This window comes from Squalius cephalus, assembly GCF_949319135.1.
Source record: "Squalius cephalus genome assembly, chromosome: 10".
In the NCBI taxonomy this organism is placed as follows: Eukaryota; Metazoa; Chordata; class Actinopteri; order Cypriniformes; family Leuciscidae; genus Squalius; species Squalius cephalus.
The window spans coordinates 17,876,520-17,891,280 of NC_137131.1; the positions used below are offsets into that span (position 1 = coordinate 17,876,520).

Consider the following 14,761-nt stretch of genomic DNA (forward strand, 5'->3'; position numbering starts at 1 on the left):
ACAAGAGTAAACAGTCAGATGATCTTTTATTTAATCATTAGAGTAAGCAGCCTCTAATATTGGTGCAAAATAAAGCACACCAGTCTACTGTAAGTCTCTAAATGTCAGATTTTAAGGTGTAAAAAAACTCAACTGAAATCATTTTTTAAATCACAAAATTCTGAGAAAGAATCAGAACAGAATAGCAAACACAGTTTATGGCAGTCTTCCGGCAAATGGCAAAAGCATGCCTTTACTGTCAAAACTGTATAAATATTGGTACCAATTCTACATAAAAAAAAGAAAAGAAAAAAAAATAGACATACTTAAAGATTTTAAGAAATCTATATGTACATTCCACCCTCCCCAAACGGTTTATTGTCATTCCTCAAAATCAAATATCTCAGCCTCCTTTTCTTTCCAGAAAGCAAAACTACGGTCAATATATTTGCAAATTTCATCATTAGTCAGACAACTAATATCTGCATTATTTTTCAGGACATCGCCCTCATCTGGGGTGGGCGTCTGTACGATGACTTTAGGCACAGGTCTCTTGTCTACCGTTGTGGTCTGCGCTAAGTGTTCAAGCTCTGGTTGTCCTGATCCATCTCCAAAGAACTTCACCTTAATGTCCTCAAATCCATCCTTCCATTCACGGTTTCCAGCTTCAATGTCCTGAATTACAGCCTTGTGAAAATCCCGGACAATTTCCCAGGTAAAACGCCCCACATGGTCGAACACTTCAAAGCACAGCAAGTGTCTCATTTTCCTCTCATCTGCTGGCAAATCCAACTCCAGTATGTGAAAATAGCCGAGCATGAAGAGGTCGAGTGTCAGCGTGTCGTAGTCAACGGGAGATCCATCCACACGGGGGAGGAACTGCTCAGGTGAGTAAATTGCCTGCTGCCGGTTGAGTCTTCGGATCTGCCGCGACGGTACAAATGAGATCATGCTTCTCCAGTTCCCAATCATCTTATTGATGGCACTTCTCTGCTTGAAAAAGTGCCCCAGTTTGCCATTCTCCATGGTCCTCTTCTGGGAGATATCCAGGCTAGCTTTGCGTTGACACTTTGGCTTCACAGATATCTCCAGCGAATCAACGCTTTGCTTCCTCTGAGCGTTTCTCACGGTTACAGTATAAGCTGATTTCTTCCAGTGACCCAGGAACAATACCACAATACGTTCCTTTCGCAGGGTTGTACTTTCCATGGCATCGCTGATTACATAGTCGATCTCTGAATCATCACTCTGGTCAATCTCTGGTCTTTGTTCCTGTTTTTGAGAGACCTCATCCAAACCACTCTCAACTAGTTCTTTCTCTTGTTCGCCCAATGATTCTGTTCTCCCTGAATCCTCCAATGAGGATTCATTCTGATTCTCAAAGTTGGACTTCAGGTTCCTCACAGAGACCCCAAACTGGTGAATCTCGTTTTCTATCTTCTCCCTCCTGCCTCTGGTGGAGGCTTGCCTCTCTGAAGCCTGAGAGAAGACACTCACAAGCTCTGTGTTTGGCATTTTGCAGTAGGGCTGGTCTGTTAGGTTGGTCATAAGCAGTGACATACTCTTCACAATCCCTGAAATACGGTTGCACCAAACGGGTAAGGGAGTCTGTGTAGAGTTTTTGTACTGGGTGTTGACTGTGATGTTGACTATCGGTGCAGGGAGAATGTTTCGAAGTTCTTCGGCCAGATGAGCAAGCTCCATTTCATAGCCCTCGCAGTTCTTATGCATCGAGACACTCTTAATTTGCTTCTCTAGATAAATGAGGTCATCTTCTGTTAGAAGTTCTCCGAATGGACCCAGGATGGCATTGTGAGCCTGGGAGAACCTCCAACTATCCATCTTTGAATATCTACTACCATTCTCCTGTTTAATAAGATACAATACATCCAGTTAAAATCCAACCTGGAGAAAGTTGCAGTGAGACATTTAATGCACTATTTGTAGCTCACCTTCATCCTCTGGGTTTCCTGGTCAAATAATCTGGCCTGTAGCTGTCGTACCATCACCTGTCTCTTCCATTCTGCTATAGGTCTGCCCTTCTCATCGTGCATGGGTACCAGGTAATCAATATCAGACAAATTAGCCTCCTCTGTCGGTAACACAACCATTTTATTCTAAAAAAGAAAAGACAAGACAATAATGTATTGGCAAGTACTGGTGCCCTTAAGCTGTCAAGTACATAAAAAACAAAAACAGCACTATCATGCTTGGCTAATATGAATCCATGAATTTAATAAACTTGATTCTTTTTTGTATAATAATGTGGATTTCTTCTACATATATGATAAAGTGCTTCAGTACATTTCATAAAAGCTCAAGTCAAAAATAAACTATGTTCACATGATCAACCGTCACTGACAACTGTATTTACCAAGACAACCCTCTAAGTGTTCTGTTCACACAGTAGCTTTAGCATCAATATCATTTTTTTTTTAATGGACCAATGGTGCTGTGTACAGTATTTTTATGCTTATTAAAGTATTGCGCAGTTAGCTTGCTCAAGTTCATGCGGCAAATCTTGCTTAGAGTGTAGAGTGCAGCATTTGAGCGGGATTCGAACTGGGTTGTCCGGCGTGAGAAGCTAAAGACTACAACCACTAGCATCAGTCACTAGCGCGCCTCTTGAAGCTAGGGGAGTGAGGTTTACAGCTCCTACTTGCCTACGTGCGTTACATAAGCTCTATTCAATTATATCACACCTTTAAGCTAAACTTTTAAAAACTCACAGTGTACAATCTTCGGGCTCACGAAATCCCAAAAAACAAATATTTGAAAGATTCAGAGAAGAATCCCTGTCTGGCCATCTGAAATTTCCATATGGAGATAAGGGTTAGGATCATGATTTTTTGGGAGTACTACAGTGCACTGTCAGTCTGTATTAGCACTGTTTGTGGTTTGCTTTTGGGATCTCATGGAGCCTTTGGATCTGGAAACGTGTCATCATGTGACTTCAGACTTATGGATTCATGGACTGCATTTAGAATTCAAAGAACTGACAACAGTATTTTGCTAGTGTGAACACAGCCTTAAGGCCAATTTACACTGCACAGACAGACGGCAACAGACATTTCGTCGGGTTTTGTCAGATCAGTGTGTCACCCCTGTCGGAGTCTGTTAGCATTTGTTGGAGCCTGTTTTTGCCGATTGAACATGCTGAATCAGCGTTTTTCGGTCTTGGAACGTCTGAGAAGTGACATGCTCTAATCTGGTGACTGTCGCCATCGGTCTGCGTCTGTCATTGCAGTGTAGTTGGCCTTTCGACTTAGTTATCATGATAAACTGTGTATGGTAAATTTACTAACTGAAAATGTCAAATCTGCAGTCAATGCAGATTTTCTAAAGCTGCCGATAGATTTCACATCTCCCAGTTTCATTTCTCCCATTAGAAGTTTCCCTTTCTCTGGTACTGGCTTACTTGCAGGCGTAGTGGAGCTAAGGTTCTTCACCACTGCAATGACAATCAGAACAAGAACATCATTTGTTACTCTCATCTGTTTCCAGTTATGTTCTGATCATATTCACATAGGCTGATTACCATTACTCATTGAACTGGAATTAAGTCATCAAGTGAAATTAAGGAAGGATGAGTCAATGGTGACAGCAGTGCCCACAAAATTCTCTCAGGATTACAGAACATAAACTTGCAGAGCAGCACTAGGGTTATTAAACAGCCCCCTTAGGGCTTTCTCACCAGTAGTGGCCATGTGGACATTGTGTAAAGCGTTCCCATGTGGGTTAGAAGATGGACATGATCTGACCGAGGAGGTAGTGGTGGAAGGGGGTGGAGGAGGTGAAAGAGGTGGAGCGGGGTAACGGGCTTGAGGCAAATCTTCTGTCTCAGGGTGCTGGTGGGGTAAAGATGAAACGGAAAGGCACTCAATTGAATGTCAACACTTACTACAGCCAGATAGTGATGCCTGATTTAATGCAAAAGAACATGCGCAGTTAGCTTAGCAACATGCTATGTCAAACTGTATTGAAATCTATTGACAGATGTTTTCCTTTTTTTGTGGCGCATGGAGCTGTTTCAAAGTATAGCATTTGAAATCAGTCATTTAAGAGGTGTTACACAGTTAAAACGCTCACTTGGAAGGCAGCTACCTATGTAGGAATTAGGCAGAGAAACGGCTCACAGAATATTAGAACAGAACTAATGGCATGCTTTGTCATTCATATCGTGTTATTTTTCAAAAAAGTACAAGACTCACCTTAAGACTGTCCATGTTATTGTGTGGATTAGTAATCTGTCTGTAATAATCAGGGCTAAGTTGCCGGGACACAGCTGGTTTCTCTCTAAGCTCTTCCTCTATAGGACAGATCTCTTCCAGAGGCTGTGCAGCTGGACAGAGCTGCAATACAATACAATACTTTTATTATCATATAATATTTACCAATTCAGGTAGTGTGCCATCAAAGCAAATTATTTCACGTAGACCTGTAAGGAAAATGGAATAAAAGCCCAATTATTGCCATTCGATACATCGCATGGAAGAATATCCCAATCATACACATGAGAAACAGCTATTTGTGGTCTGTCTTTTGTGCAGTGTTGTGGTCCGCATAGCGATATGTGAGCATTACAGTAAGAGGGGCCCTAGCTAGGGGGCAAAATAGTTGTACCTGAGCCCAACATCTAGATCCCACTTTACCAGAGGGAAAATGCAGAGTATATGGAAACATTTAGATCACCGCTGATGAAACTGTAATATCCTAATGGACTCCATGCAGAATGCATATCAAATGTGGCTCTCAAAGGGCTCTCTGTAAAACACACACACGCACAGAGCATCAAAGGGAACACTGATATGCCGCAGCATGCTATTTTGCTTTGTCTCTGCAAGGTGGTCCTCCCAATTTCCTCTCGCACGGCACTTTGATGTCCAAACAGCACGAAATGTGCTGTGACACGGCTTGGGCAAAGGCAGGAATACATTTCCCAGAAGTTGTGCAATTCATAAATAGATAAACTTTGGGAGGGGTAATGTGGGTATATGGGGCAAAACTACATTAGCGAAGTGGAATCTCTTTCCTTCGTGACCTTTGAGCAGCAGTTCAGTTCCTCACTCACGATCAGGATGCATCTGTCTCTGCGTGAAGGTTTAATCAAAGCCAGTGGACACCATGGCACATTTGGTTTCCATCAGCTATCCTCTTCTGTGGCTTAGGCAGTGGATGCTGGAAAAACACGGTCCTCACATCCTCTTCTCTGCCTTATAGGCCACACGAACGCTGATGAAGAGAGTGAGACGACAGCAAAAGCACCAAATCCATAAATCCTATATGGTAGTAAGATGGTGGAAATCCGGTGAAAAACAATTTAAAGTCTTTCTTTTTCACTGGTTGCTTTGGACAGTTACTCGGGGGGAAAACTCAAAGATAAGAGTTGAAACAAATAGAAACCGTGGAATATTTCTCAATGTTCTGTTCTAATAGATTAAATTAAATTATTGGGGGAATGAAAGAAAAGAACCAGAAATGGTAGAACTATGTAGGCCTAAACAGTTTGTATAAAGGTTTGGTAAGGTTAAACCCTTCACATATATCTCTGCTTGCTAAAGGAATTCAAGACCACACACTTGTGTTGACACGTAAGCAATACATTCTATGTTAAATCACATTTACACCTTCAGTTAAAACATCTGATGAACATGTTTGACAGTTCTTGAATTTAGAGGACTGAGCGAAAACCGTCCAGGGTGTCTACAGCAGCAAAGCTGTGTGCTGTAAAGTTTATGTTAAAATGGAGAAAGGATGATGAATGAGCTGAAGATGGCATTCTTTCTATGTTAGCTGTTTTACACAGAATTCTGTTACTACAAGTAAGCAAGTATTATCAGGTAAACTGTTAAACTAAGTTTAAACAGATATGAAGAAAAGCTAACATACCAGTTCAATCAAGCATACTGTAAATATAGCGTATACAAAGTATTGGTATATTGGTTACAGGCTGATATTAGAGAGGTTTATTGTTATTATTATTATTTACATGTATTTATCGGTATTGGTTGATAATGGAATTTTAATTGTGGATGCACAGTTCCCTTTTTTATATTTAGGTTATCTTTGCTATCATTTAATGTTAACTTAGAGTTTATCTTTAAAATCACTAATAATTTAAATTACACTTTTAAATGTAATCTTTGGCAAATCTCAAAATGAATATACATTTTACATCCTGTACATTAAATTGTTGTGATGCTTTAATTCTTAATGTTTCATTTTTCAATGTATTTAGACAAAGTAGTCGGCACATTCATTAGCCATGAAAAACAAAAAGTATCAGCCAGAATTGTAATATAGGTTCCCTAATAATTACCATAACTAGTAAATAATAACCATCCACAGACTCTTCAACCAATTAAATAAAAAAATGTATTCCAATTGTTCAGTGATGATTAATATAAATTAAAGACAGACTACAAAATGTAAAAATCTTAAGTAGTCATGCTGTGAAAATTATTTATCAGAATTATGAGCATATTTAGATCATGTCAAATGAACTTATATCCGGTTTGAAACAAAAAGCTATTTCAACATTACAAAAGTTTAGAGACAAAGCAAGTGCTCACATACAGCAATTCATGCCAATGATAGATCTGGAATTAACAAATAATTACACATTGTTCAAAAAACTGATAGCAACGTTGCATTATCTCCATAAACACAACATGTACGAAAAGCACAATAGTTACTTACAAACTACCGTCCTCTTAACTGTGGTTGATATCCTAGCAAGCAGCCCCTGGTCACTCTGTGTCACTACACGGTGTGAACACCAGACCCAGAGATGTCTTGACTCAGTCAACACCATCCTAACAACTGGCCATAGCCCAACAGACAATAAACAATAAACTCTGATAGGAGAATGCGCTTAATAATTTACACAGTGGATTGGGTAGCCGGCAATGTCACTAATGAGCAAACCAATAGGAACATGCGAACGGTGTGATAGGAAGCAGGAGACTGTCAAATCAGAAGAAACGGATAGAGACACTGTATCTCTTTCATTCAGATGTTGTTGTTTTTTTGGTCTCTGACACAGCATTAAACTGGGGACGTGACCTAACACACATCAACACTAATCAATGAAAAAGGTGTTGCATGACAGGGCTTTGTATGAGGAGAACCTTTCCATTATTTGCTTAATAATGCATGCCCTGGAAAAGTAGATGACAATGCACTCAGTTCACTTGACTCCAGCATCATAAAAATCAGCATGCAGACATACAGGTGTCCTTCCTATTATTGTATTAAAAATAAATAAAGTTTGGGAATTAAAATGTATTATTCATTATTATAGAATTAAGAGTGTAAAATAACTAATGACAGGATGATACAATGGCCCTGATATCATAATGAAATTAAAAAAGGCTTAATTTTAAAAGAATGGATTTCTTGAAAAGCAAACCTTTAGTAGCTTGGTATAATACTTTGTTATTATTTCTTAAATATATATATATATATATATATATATATATATATATATATATATATATATATTTAAATGAAATTAAATATTTTGTCAAACCTGCTTCAATGTTTGTAATATAAAAAAGTGCACCAAAATCAAAGTCAAATAGTGTGACCAACAAGGTCATGTGGTCCAACCAACATGAGAAACATGCAAAAAAAAAAAAAAAAAAAAAAAAAAAAATTATATCATCAAAAGGACCGCTGAAGACTGTATAATGACTGTGTCAAGGTCATTAAGTCAGTTAATTTGAGAGTTTGTGTTGTAATTGATATTTATGAATTTATGATGAATTAATAATTCATCATATTTGTAAAAACTTTTTACTTTGAAAAACATAAAAAAACACATCAACATACAAATACAAAGAGTACATTTCTAAGAATTTGGAACATGTTTTTTTTAAAACAGATTTTTAAAAGATTTTTTATTTATTTATCATGGACACGTCATGACACTAGGACACTAGTTATCGTGCGCTTTTTTAGAAATGTCAGTGATGAAAACAGAATAGAAGGAACCCTCTAGTAAAAATACAATAAATATAACTGCTCAGAGTAAAATACTATAGTATTTAGTAGAAATAAATCATGTCTCAGATTCAGATTTCGTTGTAGATATCAAAGGCCAATTAAAATCTATGCCATTTTGCTGCAAATTAATTTGTCAGTTAGTAGAAGCTAGTCAAAATAGGACATGCCCTACATCCGTATATGCATACTTCGCGGTTATACAGTATGCAAAAAACAGCAAGTCAATTAAGGAGAATTAATTCATGATTCAGTAGGTGAATAAAAACCAGATGGCCTTCTGCATCTGCTGAGTGTGGAACCAATGGACAATTCGCTATCCCATAAGGCCACAGGAGCTGAGAGGCCATCAGATTCAAAGTCCATAAACTTGAACTGTAAGTGCTATAAGTACCAAGAAAGTTAGTATGTCATAGGTCAAAGAACACAGGTCACAGAGAACAATGTCAAGATGGCGGATGTAAAATTGCCCGAGAATGTGTTCATACTGTACACATTCATTAATGGCCGAGAAGTACATTCTCCATCCAATTCAGAGCATATGAAAGTACAAGAATTCAGATGCAACAATGCCCTTACCTGTTAAAACCACGAACAACTCATATAAAGTTCATGCCAATATTAATATATTTCAGTGTTTGTTTTTAAGGAGGATAAACATCTGCAATGTACAAACTGGTTCCCAAAGCAAAACGACTGCCTTTGAGGACAAAGACAGAAGAAATTATGAAATGAAGATTTCTTATAAACCCTGAATCTGCAGGTGCACAAAAAGCATTTACAAAACTTTTTGTGTGTGCACATTCTCAGTTAAGTGGTAAACATTGTTCCACTAAAGGTCAGAGCAATCAGAGCATTCTTGAGATATGACTGAACGTTTGATGAGAAACACGTTGAAAGATTCTTCTCATGGGGGTAAGCTCATAAACAAATAGCTCCCTTACCACCCCCTAGTGGCCGTTTACAGGCTTCCTGCTGTTCCGAAAAAAATTATTTTTTATAATGCTTGAAAGCACCTGCAATAAACAAACCACAGAGCTAAACTGAACATCGCACTAAGAACAAATCCCAATCTAGAACAATTTTTGTTGTTGTACTGAAATAAACCAGAAGAGACACATTTAATACAGCTGGCCTCTCAATTCCCTGCCTGAAAAGGATGGGAGGAAAGCATATATGCGTGTTGTAAAATAAACCCTTGATCTGTTTATTTGATTGCAGCTGTCTCAGGGAGAAGGCACTCACACTTTGAGCGGAGGGCCGTGCTCAGGGAGGGTGACCTCTTTGGGATGAAACCAAAACATGAGGAAATACCTAGCACGCAACTCTCTGGCCAGAAGCCCAAACAATCCATTATAGGCACTGTTAGGAAATGAGATGGCCTGTCCTGAGCACTCTGAGGTGGAATAAAACCTTGTGAAGTACACTACAACTTGCAATGCATTATTTCAGACCAGGAGAAATAATGCTGATATGGACCATTCAGTTATTTCCAGTGGGAGGTCTGCATTTTTGGGTCAATAAATATAAGAGTGCCCATTAACCCCTTGCTCATCACCCCCAATTTTGGCAAGTGCTGCATACATGAAATGCCCAAAATAAAAAGGTTACTGCTCATAAGTAATTCTGAATAGAAACATAACACACATACATTTAGAAAGCCAACCCTTGAGAGTTTATAGTTCAAGACTCAAAATTAACCAGACTGTTATTAATATTGAGATATATAAGCTCAAACATATTTTGAACTAAAATAATCTGGGATCACCAGTGATCCCTGTCAGGTAAGGGGTTAAAAAAAGAAAAGAAAAACCTTTAGTCTGGTTTAAAACATGTGGCAAGTTCTTATAAATGTACTTTTTGCATTCTCGCATGGTTCATGTGGTTTAGAAAAAGAAATTATAACATTTTCAAGAAAAGGTTCAATTTAAAAACTCTAAAAAGTAAAAAAGTAATAACATATTTTCCTTACACATTGAATTCATTTGAGTATACACACACAAGGTGTATACATATTTTAAATGAAAAAATATTTTTTTTAATCTTTTCATGCGTTTTTCTAGTCTTGCCTTGTCATAGAAAAGTCAAATTATCTCATATATTAAAGTCCCCCTGTGGTGAAAATCCAGTTTTAATGTTGTTTATATGTCTATGGGGTGATTTTAATATGCTTTAAGACAAACCATGTGCAAATTCACAAGTCACCACCATTGCTGAGTATTTTCTACTTAAAACTGCAGAGAACCAAAGACAGTCTCAAAAACGCAGTTTGAAATCGCTGGTGTTTCTGACGTCACAAACTACCTTGTAACCAATCATGTCAACGAGTGATAATCAACGAGTGGATCTCTGAGCTGGTGTGAGTGAGTGGAGGTGGGGCTAATTTGCTAATTTAACAGCGTGCATAACGCTCACTGCCATAGGAAAACAATTGAAAAAAGATTCTTTGGCTCTGTGGGCATCATTGTCCGACTCCGGGTCGAACTGAACACTGCTCGTACAGTTTCTGACAATTTACTGCGTGAGATTGTCCTGTTTTGTTGCTGGTATGCCGGAGAATGAGCTCTTGAAGCTCAGCCAGTGTTGCCAGATTGGAAATGTCCAAGTATCGTATGAAGCTCAAAATGATAGTATTTGGAAGAAAATTAGCGTACATGAGTCAAACGTACAGAATACAGCTATTTATTGACCAACAACAAATTACTTTATTGTTAAAATATCGACCTCAGCTTGGAAAAAAACTGACCTAAGCGGAAGGAACGTTAACTTTTCTTTTTTCTTTCTTCTTCTTGCAAAACATACAGAGATGACATGTTAAAGGAGAACTCCGGTCAATTTTAACATTGAGCTCATTTTTTTGTACATTTGGAGTGCTGTCAATACAGAGAACAACAACAAAATTGGTGTTGCCTACACCGTGTTATCCTCTTTTTAAAATTTGCACCCTGTTGACTTAAATGGGGCAAGTTTTAAACCTGCTTTTAGCCTCTTAACATCCTTGATGTGTCATTACAAGTGCACAGGTCATGTGAGTGATTCCTTCAGAGTGAACACGCGGGTGAATCTGACTGCAGTATATGTGAAAGATATGAATAAAAATGATGTTTATTCAGCCAGCGCACATACCTGTATTTACATCCTGTTTTCGGTCGAAGTCCATAGTAATCGATTGTCGAGTTCACGCGCATTGGTTTAGTACCTATGATCACGCGCGTGAACTCGACAATCGACTACTTTGGACTTTGACCGAAAACAGGATGTAAATACAGGTATGTGCGCTGGCTGAATAAACATCATTTTTATTCATATCTTTCACATCTACTGCAGTCAGATTCACTCGTGTTCACTCTGAAGGAATCACTCACGTTCACTCTGAAGGAATCACTCACATGACCTGTGCACTTGTAATGACACATCAAGGATGTTAAGAGGCTAAAAGCAGGTTTAAAACTTGCCCCATTGAAGTCAACAGGGTGCAAATTTTAAAAAGAGGATAACACGGTGTAGGCAACACCGATTTTTGTCGTTGTTCTCTGTATTGACAGCACTCCAAATGTACAAAAAAATGAGCTCAATGTTAAAATTGACCGGAGTTCTCCTTTAATGATATACAACTTTGTATACAATATACAAAAAGAACATTAACTTGTGCTCATGAGAGAGTCATTCTCCATGATGATTGGCTGAGAAAACATAACGTGAGATGAGATGGAAGACATGCATAACACCACGTTCATGTTCTTCTTACAGTAGACGTAGAATCCACAGCTAGATCAATGAGTATAGAAACCCTATGATTACAACGACCATCATTTGAAGTGTCACACAATTCTGAAATTATCGTAAATTATGGGATTTTTTTCATTACTGATCGTACAGAGGTCAAAATTATCTTACAGATACGATAATTATCGTACGTCTGGCAACACTGAGCTCTGCCCTTTTCTTGAAAGGGGGCCGGGAGCAGCAGCTCATTTACATTTAAAGGGACTCACCCCCAAAAAGTGCCAATTTTATGATCTGTGAGGTATTTTGAGCTAAAACTTCATATACACACTCTGGGGACAACAGAACTTATTTTTCATCTTGTAAAAAGTAGCATAATAGGTGCCCTTTAAAATATATATATATATATATATATATATTTCTTAGCTTTTCAATTGTAGTGGTAATGGTAGTTTTCAATCAGATGCACGTTTGAAGCCAACAAACATCCTGTTCTCCAACTGATTTGATAGATCAAGTATCTGTTTCCAAGCATTAGAATGGTAAAAACCCTGAAACCAAACCCTGTGGATCCCATAACCAGCTCAGCCCCCGGCCCTCTACCTGAGCTAGGCTGCTGGTGAGAAGGAAACTGATACACCCCCAGTACATAGAGAGACTGCGAACGGCAGCATCTGATGCTTCAACAGCCTCCCTTCACTAATTAGATCTCTATTGTTGGGACAGGTCGACTTAATTTTTGACGTCTAGTGGCACCCTGAGCCTCACATCGATATAGGAGCAATGAATTACTGATTTATTCATGCCCATGTTGACAGGGAGCTTATATTTCTACATTAGATCTATGGAACAGTGTGAGTAAGGTTATTGGAGACCATGTCATTAATTCTGTGGAATCACAGATACGGTACCTTTAAATTAATGAAACTTGATTGAATTCTTTATCGGCTTTAATTGTTTTTTAACCTGTTTACATTACATGGCTTCAAGTCCTAGATCTGGCTTTGCTTTTTCCAACTTAGAGTACAATTCATATGAAACATTCACATTTATATCAAGAACTTGCTTTATGGTTCCAGTGCAACTTGGAAAACTGAAACAAAAAGAAAAGTTTTATTTGTAGGTTCAACTAGCAAATCTTCCATAAAAAAAATTCTGCTTGTATTGTCATAAGTTTGTCAGTAATATTCTTACAATTCAACAGCTGAGTAACCAACATAATCCATAGAGGTTTAAATAAAATAAATTTATGGCCTGTACTCTATACAACATGTTTACTTAACGAAAATTAATATTCAGTTCCTCTAAAATTTTTCATATGGATTTTAGCTCAAACATTCAGTATTAGCTCGTTAAACATGTTTTATCAGCTAAGCAAGGTATGTTGGAGGAAATCCAAGACAAAAACTTGAATGGGAACAGCAAAAACAGCTGCTATTTCTACCGCCTATTAACGCAGATGGACATCTTCAAACCAGAAAAGAAAGAACGCATAGTTGTAAGATACAGTAAATCACCAGAACAGCAGAAAACCCCATAGACTGATCCATCAACTTTGTGCTCTAAATGTGGAATTAATTTCTTTTCCTATACGGTTCAGTCGTTGTGCCCGCCTCATGAGCACTACCATGTTCACCCTTGAAAAATGTATGACTTAAATTGAGCAGCATCTTATTTACCTCAAGAAACAAGAAGGCTGAAAGGCCATTAAGGTACACCGCACACCAAAGCCTCTTCTTAGAAAGTGGGTGCTACATGACACCTCAAAAGTTACTGGCCTGATTTTCACAGATGCTCCTGATGTAAAAGGACATGTCAGTCAAAACAAATCGATCATGAAATCTGATTTCAAGGCAAGAAATTAATTTGAATAAATTTTGCTTTTGCTTTCTGAGTTTGTCTAGTGACACTTCATGAAAGATATTTAACCATCCGATGCATTACATCTGCAATATGTACAGTACATATACCTTTTGTTCCAACAAATGAAGTGAGGTAAAAACATTTCTGTAGAATAAGATCAAAGTTACAATTTCATTGTGCTATTATTCATGGATTTTTATATACATAACTGAAAATACATCCACAGTAATGACGTTGGAATATTACATTTCCAGTTTTTTAATTTCTTTACATTTTTTTTATTTTTTAATATTATCTACAAATTGGCATTGACTTACATTACACCTTTAATGCAAATGATGTGTAAAACACAAAAAAATGTAATTTGAAAATAAATATTTATTTGATAATTAATGCATCAGAGGGTTAAAGGATTAGTTCATTTAAGCGAAAGGTAAAACAAAGCTTAATATCCATATTTAAAACTTTATAAACTATAATCACTGCTTCCGCCAATAGCCGTACGCTCGTTCATGAGAGAGTTACGTGGTTTTCACGAGAGGCGTCTATTCTCACCTAAGCTTATGCTACGCCTACGTCATATGTTGGGTCAGGGGTCACTCTTCCGCTGGAACTCGACTCTCTGGTGAACGCGTGTACGGCCATTGCTGGAAGCCAGTGATTATAGCTTATAAAGTTTTAAATATGAATATTTTTCTTTAAAAAAAACATTGTTTTGCTTCAGAAGTAATTTATTAACCCACTGGAGTCGTATCAATCACTGTTATGATGGATGGATGCGTTTTTTGGAGCTTCAAAAACTTGGGCACTATTCAATGCCATTACAAAGCTGGGAAGACCCAGTATATTATTTAATATAACTCTGTGTTCCACTGAAAGAAGAAAGTCATATACACTTAGGATGGCTTGAGGGTGAGTAAATTATGGGATAATTAAAATTTTTGGGTGAACTATTCCTTTAACACTCTCCTGCATTTGACCACAAATTATCTTTTAGGTCAATTCTAATAGTTGTAGAAGACATTTTTCTCATTTTGCCTTTGTTTTCATTTTCATATTGGACTATCAGTTACCTCTTTCCTGTGTTCCCAGACATTAGTTGCCATGGACACTCATTGAACGATCACACCTGTTAGTCTTTGAGTTAATCATTGTGTATTTAAGTTTCTCATTTCCTTTAGTTAGTTGC

At 37.7% G+C, this 14,761-nt stretch overlaps 1 protein-coding gene across 1 annotated transcript in view; it reads right to left on the reverse strand.

Annotated features, from left to right (window-relative positions):
* Position 1: 1 nt before the first annotated feature.
* The window catches only part of espnla (espin like a), a gene marked incomplete at its 5' end in the record, with an annotated part of 27,011 nt that continues 12,251 nt past the window's right edge, over positions 2-14,761 (reverse strand). The window contains 5 exons of the mRNA XM_079882871.1: positions 2-1,845; positions 1,932-2,096; positions 3,285-3,430; positions 3,674-3,827; positions 4,191-4,331. Of these exons, the coding sequence (XP_079738997.1) occupies positions 361-1,845; positions 1,932-2,096; positions 3,285-3,430; positions 3,674-3,827; positions 4,191-4,331 (2,091 nt within the window). The 3' untranslated portion in view covers positions 2-360. The remainder of the gene's footprint in view (positions 1,846-1,931; positions 2,097-3,284; positions 3,431-3,673; positions 3,828-4,190; positions 4,332-14,761) is intronic.